The sequence below is a fragment of the Perca fluviatilis genome, chromosome 20 (genome assembly GCF_010015445.1).
Source record: "Perca fluviatilis chromosome 20, GENO_Pfluv_1.0, whole genome shotgun sequence".
In the NCBI taxonomy this organism is placed as follows: Eukaryota; Metazoa; Chordata; class Actinopteri; order Perciformes; family Percidae; genus Perca; species Perca fluviatilis.
The window spans coordinates 17,344,535-17,370,096 of NC_053131.1; the positions used below are offsets into that span (position 1 = coordinate 17,344,535).

General features: G+C 41.4%; 2 protein-coding genes across 4 annotated transcripts in view; both read left to right on the top strand.

The window, feature by feature from the left end:
• The first annotated feature begins 473 nt into the window (after nt 1-473).
• On the top strand, nt 474-6,711 carry nipal3 (NIPA like domain containing 3). The gene is made up of 11 exons (XM_039786845.1): nt 474-714; nt 1,043-1,111; nt 1,520-1,691; nt 1,828-1,887; nt 2,185-2,330; nt 3,420-3,516; nt 3,679-3,814; nt 4,034-4,122; nt 4,294-4,357; nt 4,746-4,840; nt 5,144-6,711. Exons 1-11 carry the CDS (start codon nt 679-681, stop codon nt 5,329-5,331), a joined length of 1,152 nt encoding a protein of 383 aa, XP_039642779.1. The 5' UTR covers nt 474-678; the 3' UTR covers nt 5,332-6,711.
• Nucleotides 6,712-7,518: 807 nt separating this feature from the next.
• Nucleotides 7,519-25,562, top strand: part of rcan3 (regulator of calcineurin 3) — a 44,725-nt gene continuing 26,681 nt past the window's right edge. The window contains exons 1-2 of one of the 3 annotated variants that reach the window (XM_039786379.1): nt 7,519-7,665; nt 8,841-9,238. In XM_039786379.1, the coding sequence (XP_039642313.1) occupies nt 9,029-9,238 (210 nt within the window). In that variant the 5' untranslated portion in view covers nt 7,519-7,665; nt 8,841-9,028. Of the gene's footprint in view, nt 7,666-7,706; nt 7,725-8,840; nt 9,239-25,562 lie in introns of those variants that run through there. The other 2 variants (XM_039786380.1, XM_039786381.1) reach the window with 2 other exon arrangements.

Below are 25,562 nucleotides of genomic sequence, written 5' to 3' on the forward strand. Positions count from 1 at the left end.
TTTTTTCATTCATACATTCAGATAAAGATTTTTTTGAAGAAATAAATACCCTATATGTCACCAAATTCAGGAACATGTAGTTTGGTTGTAATTGATAATAATTAGGTTCTGTCTTCTAAGTGTCTGGCTAATGACGCCCGGGCAGTGCTCTAATGATACCCAATAATTTACTGTCATACGAGTTCAATTGTACAATGTATCTATCGCCTCAGTGTGGTAATGCTCTTGGAACAATTCCAGCTCAATGGCACAGCCTACTGTCCTCAATTGGTAGGTTACTGCAGACAACCGGGTAGACTACAGTAAACTATGGGAAACGTATTCAAAATAGAGGAATACTTTGGAAGTCTTCTTTTAGTCCTATAAAAATGACAAGACACCCATGAACAATCCGCTATGTTATCTTAATTATCAATTAAAAAACTCGTCACTGTCCAAGGTGACGTCATTCAAGCGTAACTGTCGTGCGTCAAGGCGTAGCCCTGAAACAGGTGGAATCAAATCCCGGAAGTGAGATGCGGCCCCTCGTCTCTGAAGATGGTGCCTCAGCGTAATGCCAGATAAACACAAAGAAATTAGTGATAAACACATAATGTCACAGCGGCAACATGAAATATGTAATATTTGAATGTCTGGTTACTGCAGATAATTAATAAATTTCCTCTGAAGGCGAACAAGATGGATATCAGCAGAGCCGACGGAGGCTCCTACACGGTGAGACACTTAACATACGGGTAAACGTTTACTTTTTAAGCCTCTGTTAATACTTTAGTTTTACTTTTTCTTTCCTTAGCGAGTGTTAAACACTTGTATGGGTGTTTTATGTACCTGCATTCTGTGTCTTTTCACTTCTAAAATGTCATATTATAGCAACTCTTTGAAGATACCATATAGTACTGGAGGCTAAGTTAGATGCCGATGGACTGGCTGTAAATACTTACGTGAAATAGTCGTTTTAAGTTACAACTAAGTTTTACGTATAGTTTGATCATTTATCATTTATCTAACATCATTTAATACATGTTTTGTCTTTCTTCTGTAGGATAATCTCATTGGGACTTTACTTGCTCTTTTTGGAAATGTGCTTGTCAGCATCTCCTTAAGTATTCAGGTACAGACCTCTGTCCTCAACAAAAACTTCCTTGATAATAAAGTATTTGTTTAAAAGTATGGATATTATGTCTCCTATGGAATAGTTTTGTGTCTCACATTTCTGTGTATTATGTCCTCTTATACTAGTGCTCTGTGTCAACATAGCATCAGGGTCTCCTTGTAATAATAACCCTTTTAGAGCTAGGCTGTCATACATTATTATCTGCCTTCAATAGAAACTTATATGGATGAATATACAGTTGTCACTGTCATTGGTTTTGTCCCTATTTCCTTTTCTGTCTGTACGTCTAATTTACATCTCTACTGCAAAACCATTTTGTTTGTTTGATTTAACCATACCCTCGATGTTTGCTTTGTGTTAAGCTACCCAACTAACTGTCTATTTGCTGGACCCCTTTCACTGCAGAAATACAGCCATGTGACGTTAGCAGGAACCAAGGACCTGCGTGTCTTCTACCGCACTAAGACCTGGTGGTGTGGTTTTGTTCTGACTTGTCTTGGGGAGGGAGCCAACTTTGTTTCCTATGCCTTTGCCCCCCTCGCTCTCGTAGCACCTCTAAACGCTGTGTCTGTCCTTTGTGAGTTTTTATTCCCTAGTACCCTAGTATTAGAAAATGAGTTCACTGAAATGGATATTGGTTCTCTCAAATGTATACATAAAACAAACTAAAAGGAAAGTTTGTATTAATGTCTTGCTTTTCTTTTTGCTTTCAGCTAGCTCAATTTTGGGTCTTATTTTTCTGCGCGAGAAATCGAAGCCAAAGGACTTTGCGAGTAAGTTCAGCATAGATGTGTAACTGAAGACACTCCTATGCAAATAGCATGGAATATGTGCCATTGTATGCAAATTTTTAATCAGCCTCATGCCGAACTTAACAAACTACATACTGCCTACTCAGCTGCTTCAGTATATGTAAGACCTTATATTAGTACTTATAATGCTCATAAGTACTTAAAAGTACTCTTTGTTGAGTTGTAATGTTAACAGTCTCTCTACTATATCATGTACTATATGTCACGTTTCCTACTGGAATTGAATGCATGTAATTGTTAGACTGTATGTTATTTCAGAGCGCTATGGACTGTCCTTCCTGGGCTGTATTCTAACCATAGGAGGAACATACCTCTTTGTAGCATTTGGACCAAACTCTCATGAAAAACTCAAAGCAGAGAACGTTGTGAAGCACTTTGTAGGATGGCCTGTTCTCTTGTATCTGGTAAGATTTTTTCATTTACTGAAGTAGTTCAGAAGCACAAGGCTCATCAATACACAGTTGACTAAATTTGCCTCTTCTTTCAAATTGACGGATGTAAGACGATTGATTCAAGTGTAACACCCAAATGTGAATGTATAGACATGTTGAATATAGACAAATTGTATATCCTTAACAAAAAGTCTAACTGCAAATGTCCTTACACAGTAACAGTATTGTTAGAAATGTTCTTTTACACCTGTGGGCCTACAAAATGCAATTTCTACACACCTATTGCATCCCTCATTTATACTCTTCCATAACACCTTTAAAAGCAACACAACAGCCCTGCAGTACTAGCCTGACAATGCCAGACCCACATCAAGATGTTGGGTCTGAATTTGCTGCCGCTAGGGTGCGTCTAGATTTCTAGGCTACTGCAGTACAGTTTTGGTGACTCATGTTCTATGTTTTTAGGAGACTGTCGAAGGTTTTATATCTACTCAGTGGTCATCTTTTAGGCTGAGGTTTGTAGTGTTGAAAAGAAAATATGCTGTGTGGTTCAGTCAGTGAGTCACAAATGAGTCATATTAGGTGGAATACCAGTTACCACTATGTGTCTCTATAACCTTTAAAGACATCTTACAGAGGTATGAAGAGGATAGTCACTCTCTGTATTGTCACAAACAATTACATCATTATTTAATGTTCCAAGGGGTAAAAGTCTCTAAAACCTTAAATAAATATGCCACACACACCCACACACACTGGACAACTGTGTTAGCAAAGAGGAAGACTGGTTACAAGTAGAACATCGTCAACACTGTCTGAGAGATACTTAGTGGGGTATTTCCTTTACAACACTACACGCTGCAGTAATGACCATCAAATCCTCTGTCAGTTTCAACCAAAACCATACATTGGTCTTCTCCTTTAGGTACTGTACAAATCGTGATCCACAAACTTAAATTGAACACATCAAATTTCCTAACCTTCTCGATCTGTGTTCTAATCCAGCATACATGTTTGTCTCTGGCAACGACTACAGTGCTTCCTGTTTTACTTATTTGATATTAATTTAGTGTTTATTGTTGCTATTACCCTTATTGACAGCTCCTGGAGATCATCACATTCTGCCTGCTCTTATACTTCTACAAACGGCGCAGTGCTAACTACCTCGTTATTATTCTGATGCTGGTCGCGTTACTGGGTGAGTCTCCGGCATTAAAGCCAGTCAATTTCAAACAATCTATAAAGTCTTGACTTACCATACTTTACTAGAATACATTGTCACGTTTTTAATGTTTAAAATGCATCTAAGCTGTTCCGTCTCTGTGGTTTGTTCTGTATTTAACTGTGCTTTGCTGCACAGGCTCGGTCACAGTCATCACAGTGAAGGCGGTGTCAGGCATGTTGGTTCTTACCATCGAGGGCAACATGCAGCTTGACTACCCGATCTTCAGCGTCATGTTTGTGTGCATGGTGGCTTCAGTGGTCTTCCAGGCCAGGTGAGTGACAGGAACAAGTGGTATCGAAGTGAAGTATTGCCTAAAAGTGTGTTTAGCATGGTGGCTGCAGCTGGCTGTAGTGGTCAATAGGTTGTGATGTTAAACACTAACATTGGCTTGCTATTTAAGTTTTTAGGGTGAACTAAATTAAGTCATGGTCTTCCAATAGGCTTTCTTTAAACGGTCACTGTTTGTTTTTTTGTGTTATCGCCTTTTTAGATTTCTCTCCCAAGCTTGTAAGCTGTATGACTCCTCTCTGATTGCCAGTGTCAACTACATCCTCTCCACCGTTTTTGCCGTTGTAGCTGGTGAGTCATGCGACTCTTTGCTGCTGATTTTCTGTTTTGACAGGTAGCTTTCAATCGGACCTGTATTAATCGGTGTATGCAAATCACTGCCTGGAACAATAGAAAAAGAGTAAAACCCTCTGCTTTGCTCCTTCAGAGTCACCAAAGACTTCTTTTTTTTCTGTATTTCAGGTGCTGTGTTTTACTTAGAGTTTAAAAATGAAGACGTCCTTCACATCTGCATGTTTTTGTTGGGGTGAGTGGTCGTCCATCATAGGCCTTTCTGACAAAGACATTTGGACTTGTCACAGTAGGAAAAGCCCAGGTGTGAATAATAAAACCAATGATGGCTGAATTGCATTTAGCTGCTTTAGTTTCAGGGTCCTGGTATTGTGCATTCTGACTCACTGTCGCACCGTCATGGCTTACTGGGACACGAGAATAGAACAGAGCCATCTTTAATGTTTTTGGTAACACCTGTGCATTTCCTACTACAAGTCCAAATGTCTGCTGTGATAAAGGCATGTGACATTATTTTATAATGCTAATAGCCAAACACTAATAAACCTAGAAAACAGACATTTGATGTGAATATGTGAAGGCATACATTGAAGTATTGAACAAATATTTTGTGATTTGTACAGATCTGCATTCTGTTTCCTTGGGGTCTTTCTCCTCACCAAAAGCAGGAAAAGGACCAAGACCTTTGAGCCATATGTCACTATGGATATGGTTAATGGTTTGTATAAACTTTACATAAATACTGAATTTAAAGATTTTTACATGTCTTATGTAAAAAATAAAAATAAAAAAAAGTGTGGCTACAACAGACAAGACTCAACATATCTGCAACAATGGCAGTCTACGCTAATGCCTCTTTAAAGCTTTAAACACTTTTGTTACAATTTGAAATTTTCAAACCTTCCCGGTCTACTTTTAAACACTTAATATACCGGCCATTACAAATATACAATTTTGCGTTGTAGGAATAACCCACAGTTCCTTACTTGAACCTTATCCTACCTGTCCTTTCCATTATCAGGTGTCCCAACTATTCATGACAAGGGCCTGGTTGTTCAGCCTAACTCCAACAGTGCTTTCTCCTATGGAGCTCTGGTCAACAACGATGGAGTGGCTCCTGCTCCTCTACCAGTCAACCTGGAACAACCACCAGTCGGCTCCAGATCCACCGATGCATCTCATAGCCTGCCTGACCTAAAGAAAGATTAAAACCAAATATTTTTTTTTTTTTTTTTCTCCTTCATTCAACTATCTACAACATTCAAGGACCTTGAAAGGTTCAGTTCTTTTAACATATACACAAGACCAAACCTAAGCCCAGTAGGAGGTGTCCACTGGGTGTTTGACTCTGCCTTTACACTCCTATCCACATGCTTTCCTTTCTGAAATCTCAAAACCAAAACGTGATCTTGAGAAGCATTCCTTTTTGTGAGAAGATTACAGCTGTATTAATTCCAAAAATGAACAGAAGAGACCTGAAGCTGCTGGACATTGTGGTGGAATCACAAACATGCTTAATATGACAGCAGAGATGGTGTTGTGCCTTGAAGCTTACTGCCATCACTCTGTGTTAGCTTTGAGATGTAAGGACTCACTTCCATGACCGTTAAGCAATTTGTCGCTCATTAAAGGGAACATATAGGGATCTGTTCTTCCATTGAGGATTGTGAAGTTACTCCTCAAATCTCGTCAAAGTTATATAACGTAGCTGCAGACTTGCCAATGAACATTTTGTCTTTAAATATCTGCCTCTAGCTCTCTCTTACTGTATATGAGCGGTCTTAACTCCACAATTTTGCCTCGTTTTTGGAATTTCATTGTATTACTACTTATCCTGATGTGACCAAATAATGGGTGCAGATGTTCTAATTTATTGTAATGTATTTATTAATTTTAAGGTTAGCTTTTAGTGTGCCTTAAACAGTAGCTGTATACTGGATCAATTACTGTAAGGTGGTGCATAACTCAGGTAGGTGAGTAAAGCACCACTGTAGCGGTTATAAAAAGGCAAGTGTAATCTGTCAGTGTGTATTGGAACAAAAAATCTGGAACCTTTATGTGAGATCACTTTGGATGACTCAAATAGAAGAGAAATGCACAAATATTTAAATGTGCACTATAAGTATAAATAGTTAATCTACTGGAGAAAGCAAATGTCTACATTTAGTTTTTGGCTAAATGAATTTTGTTGCCCCTTTAACCTGATGCCTTGAAGTTTCTGATGACAAATCAACAACTAAAACTAGGTATGCATTTAATGTTGCAAAATGACCATTTTGTTACGTTTTTCAAATGTAACCTTCCCATTAAAATTTTACAAGCTAAAAGATAATCCAGCAATAAGAGAATAGGCATTTTATTATTTAATACTTCATAATGAATGGATGGCTGCATAAATTGGATACGCTCCACCTCTACGTATGTAGCAATACATTTCTACAGTGTTAATAAAGCAGAGAGCCTTGCCACAGTACTCTGTACATAGTTATTTTGGTGATATCAACTGAGGTTTGTTGTGTGTGTGTATAAACTCATTACATCACTGTAAACCAACTGAAGCCTGTCTTGTTATTAAAACTGCCATCTAAACCTGGTTTTCACTGATGTTTCTCACCAGATGGGGACTGACTTTTTCTGTCCTAAATGCTTATTTCTTGGTGAAAAGTGCAAACAATAAATGTCCTAACAATGTACTCTGATACTTCAGTATCAGAGCACAGTCATAAACTTTGCCATAGAATAGTGGATCATTCTTCCAGAAGGAAAACCTCCCTTGTAGAGTGATCTATCTTAGAAACTGCACACCACTACACTCTAAGAAGTCTATGGAAGCTATGATTATTTATTCTGTGGCCGTAAAACAACACTTTCAAATTAATTTAGCAGTGTTTGTGGAGTCATTATAATCCTATAATCCAGTATGCAATTTGGTGTGTGAAAAATCCTACTGACCTACCTGGCTTCTTTTTGACACGCTGTGACCTCATGTTGCTTGAAAATTAATGAAAAAAAAAAAATCGTACACACTCAAAGCTTAAAAAACTAAGGAACTAACATTAAACTTTCAACAGTACTACCTTATTTTGTGTGTGCAACAGGTGGATCAGAGAACTGAACTGTAATTAATCTAGCAACATGTAATGTCTGGAGAGATGTGACTTGCCTACATTTTCTTTACGCAGTGGATGAGACAGTTGATTGACATATGACATATACAGACTGGCTGATTTGGCGAGTTGTCAAATTAAAGCCAGCTAACAGAAGCCACCACTCTTAAAGCGAGGCATCCTCCCCTTGCTGCAGCCTCATTGGTCGCTGCGAACCTCCACCGGCATTTCATTGGTCTCACCTGCGGTTCCTGACGCTGTAGTAGGCTGCATCAGAAAGTGCACAATAATCCAGTAATAACAAACACCGACGCGTCTGACAGCAGTCTAAAAAGCACCAGAGCAGCTTCAATCTGTTTGACAAAGTCGCCTGAAAAGACTGCTTTTAGTCCACTTACAATGGGTCCTTTCGGCCGCTTTCACTGACACTAGTGAGGTGAGTAATAACGGACACGAAATTCGCATTTCAACCGGTTCGAAAAGAAAATTAAAACAGTAAGTACTTCACCCGTTAGCTTGCAACCACGACTCTGTGCTAACTTTCGTTTGAACTCCCTCTTTATTATAGCTTTAAACAGCATTTCGCATTGGAAACAAAGTGTTTTCACGAGGGAATCTGTTACTTTTGTGATTGATACATCTTGCTGGAGCCCCTTTACGTGATATGGAGTTCCTTAGAGTGCACGCGATGCAAATGTTGATGTCACCATCATCTACGGCCATTTATACTGTGGACATGTGATGTTTTTGATGTCATTACCTTCGCGTGCTCTATTTGCACGTCGTTCTACAGATATTAAATGACAATTGGATACAGATTTTGGTCTGTATGCATACCGTGTCTTCCTAATTTATTTGAAATCAGGTTGATTTTCAAATGCTATTGTAATTTAAATATGAAAGATAACCTTCAGTCGGTTAAATGTCCCACTAGATGGCACTCTATCCCCAGTACAATGTCGGAAGTTTCACATAAGGGTCATTGACCCTTTTCTTTTTTATAATCAGTGTGTATATAATCATGTTTTCCCTCGTGGTGCTTCCTTTTTTAATTTGTAAAAGGATGACTATGAATCGATTAGCATACAGAACATTAATCAAGTCATTCATTAAGCAAATATCAAAAAGTCACTGCTTCCAGCCTTTCGAATGTGAATGTGAATATGAACTGATTTTGTTATTCTTCTATGATAGTGAACTGAATATCTTTGGATTTTGCATTGTTGGCTGGCCAAAACCAGCGACTTAAATTCATCACATTGGCCTCCGGGAAATTGACAATTCACTAATTGTTTTTATTTATTTTTTATTATGGACTTGGAGCAACTTGTAGACTTTCTCATAGTCACCAGCAAATGCCTAGATATAATTGAACCATGATCAGACAGAATATTTTAATCAGGAATACTAACCTAAAAGTAGAGTTTAACATTAAACTTATTCTATTATTAATTCTTACTCCTTATTTCCTCTCTGTTGTCTCATATTTCCTCTTTGTTGTCTCCTATTTCCTCCTGTTCATCTTTCTCTCTTCTCTCCATCTTTTACTGTCATCTGTCCTTCATCTTCCTTCTTTTCCCTCTACATTTCTCTCTTTTATTTATTGCACAGCCTGTGTATCATCACAGACACTTAAGTGCAACCCTGTACTTTTCACCACCTCACTCTTTGCGCGCTTTTCCACAAACAGCCAGTTTATTCACCTTATCTAACAGCTTCCAATCACTTAACCTCCCCTCTCCCCACTAGCCTCTGTGGTCCCCACCTGTCTGTCAGCTGCCTTCCTAAAAGGCTTCAACATGCTGCGAGAGAGCTCCAAGGCGTGGAGCAATGGCTCAGAGGCCTACAGCAGCGATCCTGAAGAGGACGAGGAGGAGGAAGAGGACATGGTGTTTGGGGACAACGATCAGGACGGCTTAGCGGAGGAGATGATGGATCTGAGCGACCTCCCCACGGCGCTCTTTGCATGCAGCGTCCATGAAGCCGTGTTTGAAGAGGACATACACAGGGTGAGATGGAGCAAACTTACTTTCTAGGTCAAATTCTGTGTGTGTGTGTGTGGGTGTGTGTGTGGGTTGGCGCTTCAGTCAGTTTGTGTATTGTTTGAATCATTGTGTTGAATGTGTCAGCACGTCCAAGATTCAAAGCCCAGCAACACATGCATGATCTCATCCACAGCTTTCGCTTTTGTCACGCTCTCAAGCTGCGCTGCTGATTGCTCAACCGCAAGCACATACACACATGCACACATACACACCTGATGCTGTTATTTATTTGCCAATGAACATTAATTGCAGAACAGTGGTTTACAATATGAATTCTGAGCCATACTCAACCTTAATCCACGTGGCTGTGCATATCATTTGATTGTCACCTCATGCTAAGTGTTATTCATGCCCATTTATAGATGTGGCAACAGGCCTCATACAAGAGCCCACATTCAGACATGTTACATTTGTACCCATGCGCACACATAGCTGTATATATTTTGTTAAGGCCTCTCTAGGATGTGTGTAGTCTTGCTGTCACAGCTTTATCAGACTCCTCAATGTGGGAAAACTTGGGATCACTGGATCCTGTTTGCTGGAGGAGGATACAAAGCAAATACTTTTAATTTTCTACACCTCTAATCCAATTATACTGTCCTACCATCCTTCCATCCATCCAACTGGCATGCCTCACTCTCTTTAAGTCTTCAAGTCTTTTATTCTCTGTTAAGTCTATCCATCCATCCATCTATCTCTCTCTCTCTCTCTCTCTCTCTCTCTCTCTCTCTCTCTCTCTCTCTACTATATGTCTCTAAAGCTAGATTTTTCTCCCCTCCTTCTGTACATTTGTTAACTTTCTTCTCCTTCCTCAATTCTTTTAATATTTCCCTTCTGTCTCTCTCCTGAGTGTTCTTTATTTATCCTCTCTGTATATGAATGCAAAGCTGAGAGGCTAAATCTGGCTCATACACAAAATCCCTTTAAATGAATCACTCCTTGCTTTGTGAGTTTGCTGTTTGTACACCCATTGCTCCTAGCGATGGAGTCTTCCCCCTCCCTTTCGTTTTCGTTTTGCCTCCTCACTTCATTACGATTCACACTCTGGCTTTTAAGTGGAAATGCCACCCACGTATGCTTCAGTCAGAGCATATCAATAGATTGTTCTGCACATGGTTCAATTTAATCACTAAAAAAATAACTTTTGACATGTATTTAAACTTTCAAAATGAGGACAGGAAGGGATGAGGTATGAAATAGAAAACAGGTTGCTTGTGATATTTTCAAAGCACAAACGGGGGACTTAATGATGTTGTTTTTGGCAATTTTTCTTACTGCTAAAAACTTGAGATTTTCAAAACCGGTGTCTACATCCTCAGTTGAAAAACAGGGACATGGCAACCTACATTTTTGTGTCTTTGGGCTCTTTGCCCCCTCCCAACACCGACATTACCTTCTGTTCTCAAAGGCCTGCATGGATGGATGGATGGAGGATGGGCTGTTTCTGTAATCACACTGTGCTCTTTTACTGAGGGAGGGAGGGAGGGAGGGAGAGAGAGAAACACACACATATACACACACACACGCGTGCCCCTTAAGAAGCTCTTAGCAGGCTTTAAAAGCCTTTTTCTTTCTTCTGCATTAGTGAAAAGACAGTAAAACCTAGTGGCACACTTTTCTCTTTTATCTGCAGTATTTTGTTTCCCTGTCCAGCTTTTATGTAGAATGGAGAGAGTTCAGCTCAGGTCTGGTCAGATCAGCCCACCTCTCCACTAAAATGATTGGGTTTATTATTCATTAATTCCTTTTCTTGATTAAAAGAGGGCTGTGCCACCACAGTTAATGATTTGAATGATCTTAAATCATCGGTCACTCAATTAAGATCAAATAGGTATTCTTTTTCATTTGCTGTGTGTCATTATTACAGACAAATGCAACATTTGAGTTCAGGCTAGGGGCACACTTTTTATGTTATGCTGAATCTCTCCAATAGGTCAAAGGTGTGGACACACCCTGAGCATCATAAAGATTTTAGCTGACTTTTTTCAATACATATTGTAGAATTTTAGTTTAATAAATGCGTTTTTCCTTTTTCCTTGTCCACCATAAAAACTAGCTTGAGAAAGATTATTGAAGAGCACATCAGCAAGTCTTTTCTGTTCTATGTAAACTACCTTTATTAAGCTAAAGAAACAAACACATGGCATTGTTTTGAAAAACTTCACAGTCATTATATCATATATCGTTTTATTTTCCTTTCTGAAAAAAAATGCACTTCTTTGTACAAGTGATTCAATTTTCTATTTTTTTAAGTTCCTATTTTCTAATATTTCTTAAACCTCGCACAATGATGGAAATAAGTCCAGGACTTTATTGTTCTATTCCCCACCAAGTCTGATATGTTATATTTTATGAACTATTAGAATGTTGACATTAACCAAACCAAAAAGAAAAACTTCACCGACCCAAATCAAATTGCACTAAATCTGTAGTCATTTGAGTCATTTCAAATTTGACTTAGAAAATGCTCGAGTCGTCAATAGGCCTCAATGAGCTTCCTTAGACTGGCTCTCAGTGTGGCCTGAGGGGTCTGATCAACTACATTCAGCATATGAATGTGATTAACAGCATTGCATAGAGTGAACACAGCTGCAGCCGGTGTGACTTCTAATTCCGACATGATTCGTTATCTATAGGGGAGTATAAAGAGTTAGAGACAGAGGTGTGCGTGGGCAAAGTAACGAGGCATTAGTGGTTTCTGTGCTTGTCGAGAGAAAGGTCAGAGGAGCCATCATAAGTCGTCCCTCATAGTGCCCAGTGTATACAAGGCCTAATCAGCACAGAGCAAAGCTTTCATCGCTGCCACTGCTGCTGTCAGACTGAGCGCCCCTCAATCCATAACCAGTGCAATCAAGCAAGCCTCAGCTGCAAGCTCAATACAAGCCCAAGCAAAATGTTTTTATGGTACAGGCAATAGACAACCTAACAAAATGATTCTAAGTTGCCGCCCTGTATTGTTTAAGTATGGAAGCTTAAAGTTGCGCTAAATAAAATGTTTAATGATGTCAAATGATTAATAATGTCAAATGATTAAGAGTAATGTTTAGGTTACTCGCGGTGACAAACCCCGCAGTTCCTTTCACCTCTCCAGAGCTTTTCAGTGTCTTTCAGTTTTCAGAATTATTATTTTTTTTAAGTTTAATGTTTCACTGTTATGTATTTTACTTATTTTTCTTATTACTGTAGTGATTAAATCTTTGGTCCATCCACCATTTATTATATTTTATATTTATCTGATTTGTAACAACTATCATCATTTTATTTCGAATCCCTAAATAAAACAGTCTACAGTGTTTTCTATGGATTATACTGAGTAACAAGGACATTGTTTTTCACATTTTTCAAAGCTTGAAGCTTGAACTTTCCATTCACCTCCATTGTATTGGGCCATAGGCAGAAATCTGAGAGACGTACAGTATATAGAAGCACGTTAAACCAAAACTATATAGCAGTAGCCACTAGATAACATGTCCAGCATATTCTACTGCAGAAGCCCTAAACACTTTCCAACCTGTTAGCAATGCATTAGAAGTCATAGAGTGCTGTAAGTATGTGAAAAGTTAAAACTGCCTCGGTGGACACAGCTGTCCCACTTCAGTGTAATGTGTTTGACAGTGTGACTCATACGTATCGGACGATAAAGTAAGACAACCCCAGAGCAGAGTGGAGCATTGAAACACATCAGGGACTAAAGATAGTGTGATAGAGGATGTGAAAAGTGAGATGTAAAGTGAGTGTCAGCCTGTTTTTATGTGCGCAAACAATACACTTACATACAGCTAGCATGCATGCGCATGGTAGTGATGTTTGCATGTGTCAGACTGCAGTCTATTTTTGGGTGTCGGTCCTGGGGGGGGGGGTGAACGTGAGGCAGCGGGTGCTTAGCAGGCTGAAGGTCAGACATGATGCAGTGCAGAGTGAGTGAGTGAGTGTTGCTGGCCCCTGGTCCTGCTGCGGCACGGATATTATTCTGGTACGCTGACCCGGGATGTCTCACGGACCTGGTGTGCTTGTTTTGCCTTTATTCATCAAACAGAAAAAAAGCAATTTAAGTCGAGCAGACAATAATGGAAAGCACAGTTTGGTTGAATTGAGCTGTTGTGGCACTCAGGGTGGCAAAGTATTTCACACATTTGACAAGATGACATTGTTTTCTCCTTTACATTTTGACGAGTATCTCAAGTTGAAGTCCGCTGCTAGGTTTTCCAGTGAAACCTGAGCCAAGCTTATACTGTGACATGATTGTGTGACAAAATATCTGTATGATCTGTCATGGTCATTTCTGTGTTTACACAACATTGTTGACCATTTTCTGCACAGGTTGCACACATTGTCTTGGTGCACACATTGTCTTGTGCAATGTGCAGAAGTAGGAAGCGCAAAGTAAATCTTAAAGGCCCGGCACATCCACGCTGAACCCACATAGGTGAATTTAATTATTCTGGCTGATTACTGTCCCGGTAGAGAGGAGGCGCAGGCGAGGCTGCAGAGCTGGCAGGCTAGCCAGGCTACGGAGGCAGCCACTCAAACCACCGCTTCCCAGCCTATTTCTCACGAATGCCAGATCTCTCGCGAACAAAATGGATGAATTGAGGCTACAGACTGCAGCGAACAACACCGTGAAGGATGCGTGCATTCTGATTATCAACGAGACCTGGCTTCATCAATCATCCCGGATTCGGCCATTGAGCTAGCAGGCTACACCACACAGCGCCATGACAGAACAGCAGACTCCAGTAAGAGCAGAGGAGGGGGCCTCTGTGTGTACGTCAATAACAGCTGGTGTACTAACACAGTGACTATAGACAGTCACTGTTCTCCAGATTTAGAATATCTGACTGTTAAATGCAGGCCCATTTATCTCCCACAGGAGTTCACTGTGATCATGATAACAGCTGTTTACATCCCACCGGATGCCAATGCCAGCTCAGCTATTGGACTTTTGCATGCAAGCATTACCAATAAGCAGAGCATGTATCCTGACGCTGTGAATATCATAGCAGGCAGCATAGTGTGCTAAAAGAGGAGATAACACCTTGGACAAGGTATACTCTAATATCAAACTGGGCTACAGGGCAAGACCATTACCACACTTGGGCCAGTCCGACCACTTGTCCTTGCTTTTTATCCCTGCATATGTCCCCCTCAGGAAAACTGCTTCTGCCATCACAAAGCCTGTTACCACATGGCCAGAGGGTGCTTCCCAGCAGCTGCAGGAATGCTTTGAGAGGACCAACTGGGTGGTTTTTGAACATCAGGACCTGGAGGTGTTCACAGACAGTGTTCTGTGCTACATTAAGAACTGCATAGAGACTGTCACAGTGGACAAACGTATCCGGGTCTACCCCAACCAGAAGCCCTGGATTAGAGCTGAAGATCTTTGCCCGAACCCGACGGGACCCGACGGGTCCCGACGGGTTCGGTCGGGTTCGGGCTTAATTTCTATTATTTTTCACGGGCTCGGGCCGGGCTCGGGCTTGTGCTTCGGGCTGCATGGTATATGAGCGGTCAGCTGATGCATTTCGATTAGCGTGAAAATGGATCCTGAGGAGGTGAAACGGAGGCTGGTCTCTGGAGGACTTAATTAATTTCTTTGTTCCAACTTCCAAGTGGCCTATAGCCTCCGATATTCATGAATAAATGATGTTAAAAAATGTATAAATGACTCATTTTTTACGAAAGACAAAGGAGCTTTGTGCGTGCGGCGCAGTCTCTTTTTTCTTTCTCTCCCTTTTCCGCCGAGTGGTGCGTGTGCCCGATCGCGGTGCGAAGCGCGTGTCCGACACTCTAATGATGCTGATAGACGGCCTTTACAGTCGGGCTGTAAACGGGTTCGGGCTTTTAAAAAGCTGTCAAACTAAATGTACGGGTCGGGCTCGGGCCGAACTCTGTCGGGCTCGGGCGTTTTCGGGCCAAACTTTTAAGGCCCAATTACAGCTCTACCCTTGATGACACCCGAAGGCCCCCCCCCCCCCAAAAAAAAAAACCCCCCCCCCCCCCCCCCCCCCCACACCCCCCCCCCCCCCCCCCCCCCCCCATTACCTGAAGAGGGGCATCAGAAAGGCAAAGGCAGACTATAGGAGGAGGATAGAGGACCACCTGAGCAGTAACAACAGCAGGCAGGTGTGGCAGGGAGTTCAGCAGCTGACCAACTATAGGACCAACCTCGGATCTGCAGGTGACCCTGTGCTGGCAGAGGAGCTGAACATCTTCTTTGCCCGCTTCGAGGCCACAGCACCAGAGACAGCACCACTACACCACACAGCCCACAGCAGCGTGCACCTCACAATTGAAGAGCATGAGGTGAGGCGTACGCTGCGGGCCGTCAACCCAAGGAAGGCAGCTGGTCCTGCTGGCGTCCCGGTACGTGTGCTGAAGGACTGTGCAGATCAGCTGGCAGGAATCTTCACAAAGACCTTCAACCAGTCCTTGGCACAGTCCACCGTACCACCCTGCCTGAAATCCTCAACTATAGTCCCTGTGCCCAAGAAATCTCACATCTCTAGTCTCAACGACTACCGACCAATGGCACTCACCCCAGTGGTGATGAAGTGCTTTGAAAAACTGGTCCATAGTCACATCACAACAGCCCTTACCCACAGCCTTGACCCCTACCAGTTTGCCTACAGAGCAAATCGATCCACAGAGGACGCCATAGCCATAGCACTCCATGCTGCACTATCACACCTGGAGCAGCAGGGGAGCTATGTGCGGATGCTCTTTGTGGATTATAGCTCTGCATTCAACACCATCCTCCCTCATAAGCTAGTGGTCAAACTGGGGGACCTGGGGCTTCCACACACCACCTGCATGTGTATAAATAGCTTCCTCTCTGACCGCAGACAGAGGGGTTAGAGTGGGCCACCACACATCCACGGCCCTAAGCCTCAGTACCGGCTCTCCCCAGGGCTGTGTGTTGAGTCCCTTGCTCTACTCCCTCTACACACACAACTGCTCCCCTGTCCACCACAGCAACACCATGGTGAAGTTTGCGGATGACACCACAGTGGTGGGGCTCATCTCCAGGGGGCGGGGCGAGTCTGCCTACAGAGATGAGGTGGAGCGGCTGTCAACATGGTGCAGGGCCAACAACCTGCTCCTCAACACCTCAAAAACCAAAGAACTCATCATAGACTACAGGAGAAAGAAAACAGAGATCCCATCATTAATCATCAACGGAGACTGTGTGGAGAGGGTGGCAGACTTCCACTTTCTGGGAGTCCACATCGAGGAGAGCCTATCCTGGAGAGTGAACACTTCTGAGCTGCTGAAAAAGGCCCAGCAGAGACTCTACATCCTGAGAATACTCAGGAGGGATAACATCACACAAAGACTGCTGGTGTCCTTTTACCGTGCCTCCATTGAGGGCATACTAACATAATGCATGTGCGTATGGTACACCAGCTGCACAGCAGCACAGAGGAAAGCACTCCAGAGGGTCATCAACACCGTCCAGAAGATCGTCGGCTGCTCTCTCCCCACACTGGAAGAACTACACAGTGCCCGTTGTCTCAAAAAAGCCTGGAACATCATACAGGACACACACCATCCCGGTCACTCCCTGTTTGAACTGTTGCCTTCAGGCTGACGGTACAGATCAACTAACGCAAGGACAAATAGACTCAAACATAGTTTTTATCCTACTGCAATAACCACCCTTAATGCTGCAAAAAATTTGCAATTATGGAAGCTGATGTGGAATAGATCAATGCAAATAACAGAAAGTATGCATGTCTGTAGATGTATGTAACAGTATGTTCATACTGTTTTTATGCAATGAAGGTATGTTAATACTGTTTTTTTATGCAATGACTGGGTGTGTATGACCATGTGTGATCACATATAGTGCTAATGCTGCTATATGTTCTGTTTATTCTTTTTAAATAACATTAGGACTTACATTATATTTATTAGGACTTACATTATATATTTATTTTTTGAATTTTTTTATTAAACTTAATGAATTGATGCACTGACTGGAGAGCACTTTAAATTTCGTTATACCTGTGACAATGACAATAAAGACCTATTCTTATTAGGCCTCTTGTCGGGATGGTATGGGTTTGTACAGATTGTGCTTATTTGACAGCTTTCTCACTCCCCTAGTTTTATAGTGTTTATAGTTATATAATTTTTATAGGAAAGAATTACACCTTTATAATAGACCTTTTTCACGGCAGACATGTTGACATGTCATAGTAGGAACAGCACAGGTGTATTCAAAACCATTAATGATGGCTGCATTCCACTTAGGAGAGGCCCTGGTATTGTGCATGCTGACTCACTGAAATAGCTTACTGGGACACTTGATGGAACTGAGCCATCGTTAAGGTTATCAATATCAGCTGGGCTTTTCCTACTATGACAATTCAAAATGTCTGCTGTGAAAAAGGCCCATTGGGTGGGCTTTAAACCCAACCAGCGCCAAGTGCCCTCTAGTGCGAGTCAGGCCCGGTTTTTCCACTTCATTTCAATTCGGTATGCAAAACAGCCTGGCAGCGTTCCATTTTGGCCATCTTGAATTGACAGTCCTTGAATAGAACGGAGCCATTGTTAATGTTATTAGTAACACCTGCGTGGCTGTGTCTTTTTTTTTGTGGTGTAATGCCCCGTTCACATATGTTTTAAAAACTGTAATTACGAGCAGCAGAGTGTAAAACACTGTTCACGTCAGCCTCCGACTTATAATTCCATGTCGGTGGTATCAGGAATATCTGACAAAAAATAAATAAAAAATATCCAGTAACATTAGTGAACACTACTAGAATAGATTCAGCTACATTAAAAGGAATTCTACACTATTTGTTTGTCTCTGGTTCCGTTCTATCACATACAGGTACATGAGCTGATGTCAAATTCAAAAGAAAGAGAGAGGTGATCTTTTCTCAAAGTGCAGAAACAATTAGTTGATCATTCAGTTGACAATACATAACTTGTCTCAAGTCTCTCAGAACTTGTGATAAGCATTTTCTAAAATTTTACAAACAAATGTTGACTTTCAGCCTTTCTTCTTTTAAGCTTTCTTAGTTGCTCTTTCATATATATTCTATGTAATGATAATGTAATATTAAAAACATCTCTTGGACACATTAATGTGATTATGAAAAATCCCTTTACACAGCTAATCAAATCCAGTTACACAAGTTTATTACGTCATATTGTATTTTCTTAACTTCAAACATATCTACATCTATTTAAAGATCCTTATATCCACATCATAATTAAATAGTTTTATTTCATAGTTTTCCCACACCTTCAGCGTTAGAGCTTCTGGGAAATTTTTCCTCTTTGATATGTGATCACTATTGTGTTTTTGCACGGTTGCTTTGATAAAAGAGAAGGCTCACAGACTCATCTTAACCCCCACACACACACACACACACACACACACCACCCCCCCTTCTTACTGCACAGGGGCTGATTATGAAACTATAAGATTTAGCATGTTATGTTAGCTGCTGTGTTATTTGTTCTTAGTCGTGCTGTGAGTCTATTTAAATTGAAGATTATTTTCTGGTTCAATCAGTCTAAAAAAAGAACTGTTCTGTGGGCGCTTTCAAGAATAGCAGTTCACGATACAACAGAACATGATCTCTTATTCCACTGAAGTATAAATTGACTCCCATCAATTGAAGCGTAACTGCAATCATACAGTCCATGAAATAACATCAAAATCTGCAGATGATTGCTTTTAGTTATGAATGTGTGAAATGAAAAATGTAAAATGAAGGAGCTGAAATAAACCCACAAGCAACAGGAAGTTGATCCGACTGTGAGGATATATGAGAACCAGTCCATTTTTTGATTGTCTGTCTCTCCATGTTATATTTGTTCTTTAAAGATATGTTTTTAAAATGGAAGTTTTTTTTTTTCTTAACAGAGTCGGGGAAAAAAAGTAGTTCCTTGTGAATAGAGGCATTGTACTTCTATACTACAGTAGCTCTAGTTTGGCTCGATAACTGCGCTTATTTCTTGTCTTTTACCTTTCTGTCTTCCAGAACTTTGTTGTTGTTTTAATATTGTGTGGCTCCTGAGTCTGCAAAGCCTGCTCCCCTGCGATTCTGCTTCTTGGAGTTATTTATGCGGAGAGAGAGGTGGGGAGACCAGCATCCAAATCAATTTCTGCCGGTTGTCATTTACAGAGGACTATTGACAGTCTGTTGTTGATTTTTTTTTTCTCTGCACTTGTTTTTCACTGTTGTTACTTTGCTGGGAAAAAAAGGTTCAATCTGGTTTACTTTGGTTCTTGTTTGTTCCTATTTTTCTTTAGATTTTTCATTTGTTCATATCTCCCACGAGTGCTTTTCTTCCCGGTCATGTCGACTTGTCTCCGTGTCCATCTCACTTTCTCTGCCTATCACTGTCTCCATTATGTTTGCTTATTGACAGCCTATACCCAAGTTAATGGTGTCTGGGGGCCTGTGTGGCAGCCTGTCCCTGTGATTTGTACAGTTTGAGCGTCAGCTCTGGTGGCAGGTCTATCATTTCTTTCCTACTATTTGTTTGCCTGCCTCAGAAAATGGCACCCGCTTCTCAGAGCAGCACTGTGTTGTGTTCCGAAGCTTTGAGACCACCTCGGGCCATTCCCTGCCTGTTTTTGTCGAGCCCCTCCCCTTTTTTTGTTGTTGTTGTTGTCGTTGTTGTGTCTGGTAGCAGCAGCAATGCCTGCATGCGGGTAAGAGAGTCCGCCTAACCAATCCAAAGATTTGACCTAATGGTAGCAGCAGCAATGCCTGCCTGCGGGTAAGAGAGTCGGCCTAACCAATCCAAAGATTTGACCTAATTTTTGAAGCAAAGCAATCAGTGGAACCATCGGCACGTGTCGCTCTGTGCTTCCTCGTCCATCCCCCTCCTCTGTCTCTGTCCCGCTCACACAGCTATACGGCAGCTCATCTCTCCAGCTCTCAAGCTGCTGGACTGGGTTAAAACACTGAACAGCTGCTGGTGGCCCAGCAGATGTGGGCTGTGAACCAGAAACATACTATGCTGTCAGCTCCCATGTTTTGGACAGGGTTTGTGATGCTGTTTGTAAAATGTATTCTGCACATAAAGCAGCTGTTGTTATTTTGTTTATTTACTCATTTACATATTCATGTTATTGAAGCGTATTCTAACAGCATATCTCCCATCATACCCTAAAATACATTATATTTAAACACTATTCAAAAAATTATTATGGAATGGCCATCATACTTACTCATATATCAGTAGGTAAGTGAACTTTTTTTAAACTTGGAGTCAGATGATTTAGTTCATAAAATGCCAGTTAAAGATGCCCATCACTGTTTTCCTAGAGCAGAGTTCACGTCTTCAAATAGATGTTGTTTTGCCTGACCAACAGATATTTAATTTGTTTTAGCCATAACAGTGGATCATTATCAAACTGATAAGAATGTTAGTGTATAAACACCTATACTATGGTGCATTATCCCCTTATATCTGCCAATCCTTTATTAGGACTGTTGGGGTGTAGTTTGGTGACGGTGGACTGGCAATATAAGCTAACAACCAACAGCTGTCATCAGAATTTGATTCAAAATGTTGATAAATCCTGATTGGTGCTCAAAAGTACATGACATCACCCTTTTCCACCTGAGCCCCAACCACTTTAAACCAGTGAAAAGAGAGCAGACGGACACAATTTCAGCACTATTTCAGCAACTGAAATAACTAAAATTGTTGTAACTTTGGCAAAAACCTTGATCACGTAGTCACAATCACAGTCTGCAAGTCATTCAGGAATATTCAACATCCTACTTGTACAGTTGCATGTACACATTTCCCATGATGACATGCTCATTTTTGCTAATTAGGAGAAAAGAGTTACAGTCAGAGTTGGCCTTTGGGAGTCGTCAAGCACTATTACTTAAAGCTTGATTGCCAGAAGTCATGTAAAACTTATCTGTCAAAAAAAAAAAATTCTTCCAAATCACTTAACGCTGCAGCAGCCACACTCCCTCCCGCACATTTAATCCTGTCAGCTGGTCTGCAGAATTCAAACCACCAGATAAAACACATTTCGCGCTTTGAAGGAGTGTTGATCGAGGCTACTGTTTGTCATTTGCATTTGATGGCTGGTGTCTGCCCCTCAGTTATTAATGCTGTCCTTTGCATCTGACAGAACCTCTCTCTTTATGTATCTCTTTCTATTTTCACTTACCCTCTCACTACTTTTATTCCCTCTATGCCATCCTGCCTCCCTGGGCTTCTCTGTTCTCTCCTGCTCTTTCTTACCTACACTCTGTAGATCTGTCTCTCTGCCCTGTAGACACTCTTTTATCCTCATATCCCTCTGTCTCCCCCTGGCTCCCTTTGCCTGTACTTGGCTGCATGCTTTAAAAATAGCTTGGCCTAGATTACAACAGCTGCATTGGCGCTGGCACCAGGGGTTGGTTTGACTGGGCCAAAAGAGGTTGCCCGGTGTAACAAGAGGTTGAAGATCATAGGGATAGTGCACCCACCGCCTATCTGCATGCCTGCAGTGGCCAAGCTCCAGAGTTTGTTTTTATACTGTCATTCCGTCCATTCTTCTGCTGTCACATCACACACACACACACACACACACATCTCATTTCACCGATCTGTCTGTGAGAACTGTTGTCAGATTTTTGTGCATTTCTTTTGTGTGTGTGTGTGTGTGTGTGTGTGTGTGTGTGTGTGTGTGTGTGTGTGTGTGTGTGTGTGTGTGTGTGTGAGCGCGCGCGCGTGTGTGTTCAGTTTGAATTCACAGATGATGCAATTTCTTATCTGTCCTTGTGTTTGTGTTGCATTGTTTGCTTCATCCATTAACATACTTGTGTGTATGAGCATGCGTATATGAGCCCACCATGATCAACTGTCCTGATTTCCTCGCTGCTGCTCGTCTGCAGAGCTTCACTTCAGAATACAAATTCTTCTCGTCAGTGAGTCTGAGACACAGCTTCTCACCCTTTGAGCATCTCTGCTGCCTCCTCCTCCTCTTCTCATCTCTTATAAAGTGCATCATGCACATTAGAGACTCTGCAATACATGGAGTTCTACTATTCAACTGTGTATGCTGCATGTACAGTCTATTCATTTATTTTTTCACATGCACATGAAGAAACCAAGGTTAAAGAGCGAAGATTTCCATTTCCTTAAACTAACTATCTCCGTTGTACTTTAATATGCATAATGCAACAACCTTTAAATCAATAGGAATAGGCAACTTGATGGTGGCTTTCTCTCCATCCCTACAAATTTTGTTACAGTGTACAGCTGAAACATCGGGGTTATCCTTGAAGCAATAGTATGACAGTAATTGTTGATATTAAAGTAAAACACCTACTGATACTGTTATTAACCGGTCTTACAAGGTGGCAGCATTTGAAAGGTGATGTTCATCTGCATTTTGTAAGAAATGAGCAGTTGCTTTTCTTATTTGAAATGGATAGAAAATGTGTTGTATTTTCCGTCTTGAGTCTTGTTAGTTGACTGTGAGATATAGCAGAGCGAATTGTGAATGAGGAGAAGAGACTGAGAATTCACAAAAGAGAAAAAAAAAAAAAAAAAAAAAAAAAAAAAAAAAAAGAAAAAAAAAAAAAATCATTCATCACTCACGATCCATCCTGCTTATCAGTAGTGACAAGAGCGATCAGAGAAGTGCTTTGATGACTGAATACACTTAAATATATATCCAGTGCCCTGTACTGTATGTCAGTGGCAAGTACTATACAGCGGGGTTTTTTTTTTTCTGTTCAGACATACCTCCACAGCCCTATTAGATGAGCTCAATCATTCATCATCACAATTTATATTGTTCATGTTTGCATTTGTACTACAAGCACATGGAAGGGCAGAAGCTGCATGTTTTAATAATTTATCCATAGGTTTTAGCTACTGTAACTATTTCAACCATTTCTCCATCACTACTAGTTTTTCATGCACTTTCAATCACAGCAGGTGGTATTCAGGTGTTATAACTGACAGTAAATTTACCAGCAACACACTAATTTGTTACCAAAATCTATGGACATATTTTTCGGTAACTAAATCCTGTTTTTTTATATATATATTTTGTATTCGCTTAGCATCGCCACAATCTTTCCATGTATCCCATGACAACTGCAGTCCCCCTGGTTACAAGGAATCAAGGAATCTTATTACCGTGACTGTAAAGAATAAAACAGATTCACTCCAAGCAGATGAAGCAGCTGACGATGCAGTTCAGGCCCAGGCCAACACATTACAGTGTCTGGTATGTGGCGTTTTTTGGCGTTTAGAGGCGGATTGTTCCAGACTGGGTGACTGACTGATGCTGTCTGGTGAAGGAATGTCACAGTCATCCTCACATATATCTCACTCATGTTCTCTGTCTGAACAGAGTAGACAATGCCTGACACACACAGACATAAATAGCCCTCACCGCCTACAGCCTTAATATTAATGGCTTATAGGGGACTTAGCTGTCTCGGCCGGCCGGGAAATTATTATTATGAAACGGAGGAAGGGAGAAAGATGGTCTGAGTGATGGAAAAAAAGATATGGTTTATTATGCAATGGCATAATGTCTGTGGGATTTACTTAATGATTGGTCTTCTGCTGACATGGAAACTTGCACTGTATCATCATAATTAAGAGAAAAAGGAGCTGTGGCAGCAGTCGTACATCTGTCTTCATCGGCTGCTTTATTGTGACTGATACATTTTAATTACATTTTTTTAATTTTATACTCTTTATTGATCCCCAGTGGGGGAATTACAAAAGAGCCATGGTAAAGTTAATCTCCAATCAACAGGTCAGCACTAAAAGTACAGTACAGCTCACACAGTTTTCATATCTGACTCTTTCCAGGATCTACAAGGCATTTTCGCTGAAGACACTAATGTCCAAAATAGATGTCTATATATGTTCTGTTAACAGCATGGAGGGAGACAACAGCTTTGGCACTGAACACAGCGTGACTGTATTGTATATGTTTGTCTGGTATCTGTAGGCCCATGAAGCCACATACCATGTCAACTGAAGGCAGCTCTAACTCCGGAGCATACAGCTGACGGGAATGGTTAGGTAATCATGCCTTGACAGGAAGAGAAAAAAAAATGTTAAAATTTTTTGGCTAAGTCCTGGATCTTCACAATCTTACCTACGGCACCTTTAATGTCACATTGCTACGAGGTGGTATTGGGTGTGATAGTATCATAGACTGTATTAACAGTCTATGGATAGTATCTGAGTAATTTTATGACTACAAGTACGAGTACCAGCGCTCGGCATCAGACCGATATCCGATACTGGCATCGGTATCGGTGCATCCCTAATATTTATATATATGGCTATGGTTGGGCCGACGGTGAGCGTCCATCGCCCTAGTTTTTGCAGTGTGTCCCGCACAAGGGTCGACTAATGCCAGTGGTGCTCGACTTTGGCGAGAGAACGGATGACAGCCCAGGAGATGGACAAGCGAGTTTGCCATCTCCTGACGTTTGCTGTCGTCCCAGCGGGTAGTGAGGAAGACGGACCGTAGGCTCTGCACTGCCGCCGGCTGATTTGGGCAAACACTGTTTTGTTGTGTGTGTCAAAGCAACGGTTTGTATATATTCGGTTTCCCTCCTGGTTTTTGAATGACAAATAGATTACTGCCGCCTGCTGGCGTGTAGAGTTATTTCCTATCACGCAGGCGCACATCGTATGTGATAGTTGCCGTTGACTGCAGTCTTTGCGTTGTGTTCAAAATTTTTGACCAAGACACGCCACAGTCAGCTTTTGTTGCTACCAGTTCTTTTATTTTTTTAACGTCTGCCTAGTGTGTCTTTAACTAAAACATCAGTGTTTCACAAAAAAAGCAAAGATTAGAGAAAAGCCGATTTTCATGTCATCGGCCATGACCGGCAACTTGCCGGTCTGTCTGACAAATGCCGATTTTATGCCGGTCAAATTCACTTGGGCGCCGCATGATTAACATTGCGCAACATCAGCACCACACGTGCATATGCAGGGTTTCCGCTGTATGCATGTAACAGCGGCGCACTGCTGCTCAATCAGCTGTTTATGAAATGTCATAAAGTCGTAATTATACACGGCTCTGCAGAGCCATCTGCTCTACTGAACTCTGGCGAACGGTCAGCCGCTCTCTCTCTCTCCCCTCTGAGGCTGAAAAACTGGAACATGAAATCCGCACTCACGCGGTCCGTGAAATATGACAGCTACAGTTTATTGGAAAATAGCGTTGGGCACACTGACTTTTATGAATTTACTGTTTATCAGACCCCGGATGAGACAAGAAGCTAACGTTAGCGAACGCTGCGGTCCCTCTGCCTCTGACACCCCG

Bases quoted from the DNA above. Each gene is read 5' to 3' on its own strand.
- nipal3 (XM_039786845.1), top strand. From the start codon at position 679: ATGGATATCAGCAGAGCCGACGGAGGCTCCTACACG. The intron at 1,888-2,184 runs GTAAGTTCAGCA...ATGTTATTTCAG, and splicing joins GAAGCCAAAGGACTTTGCGA to AGCGCTATGGACTGTCCTTC. The intron at 4,123-4,293 runs GTGAGTCATGCG...TCTGTATTTCAG, and splicing joins CGTTTTTGCCGTTGTAGCTG to GTGCTGTGTTTTACTTAGAG.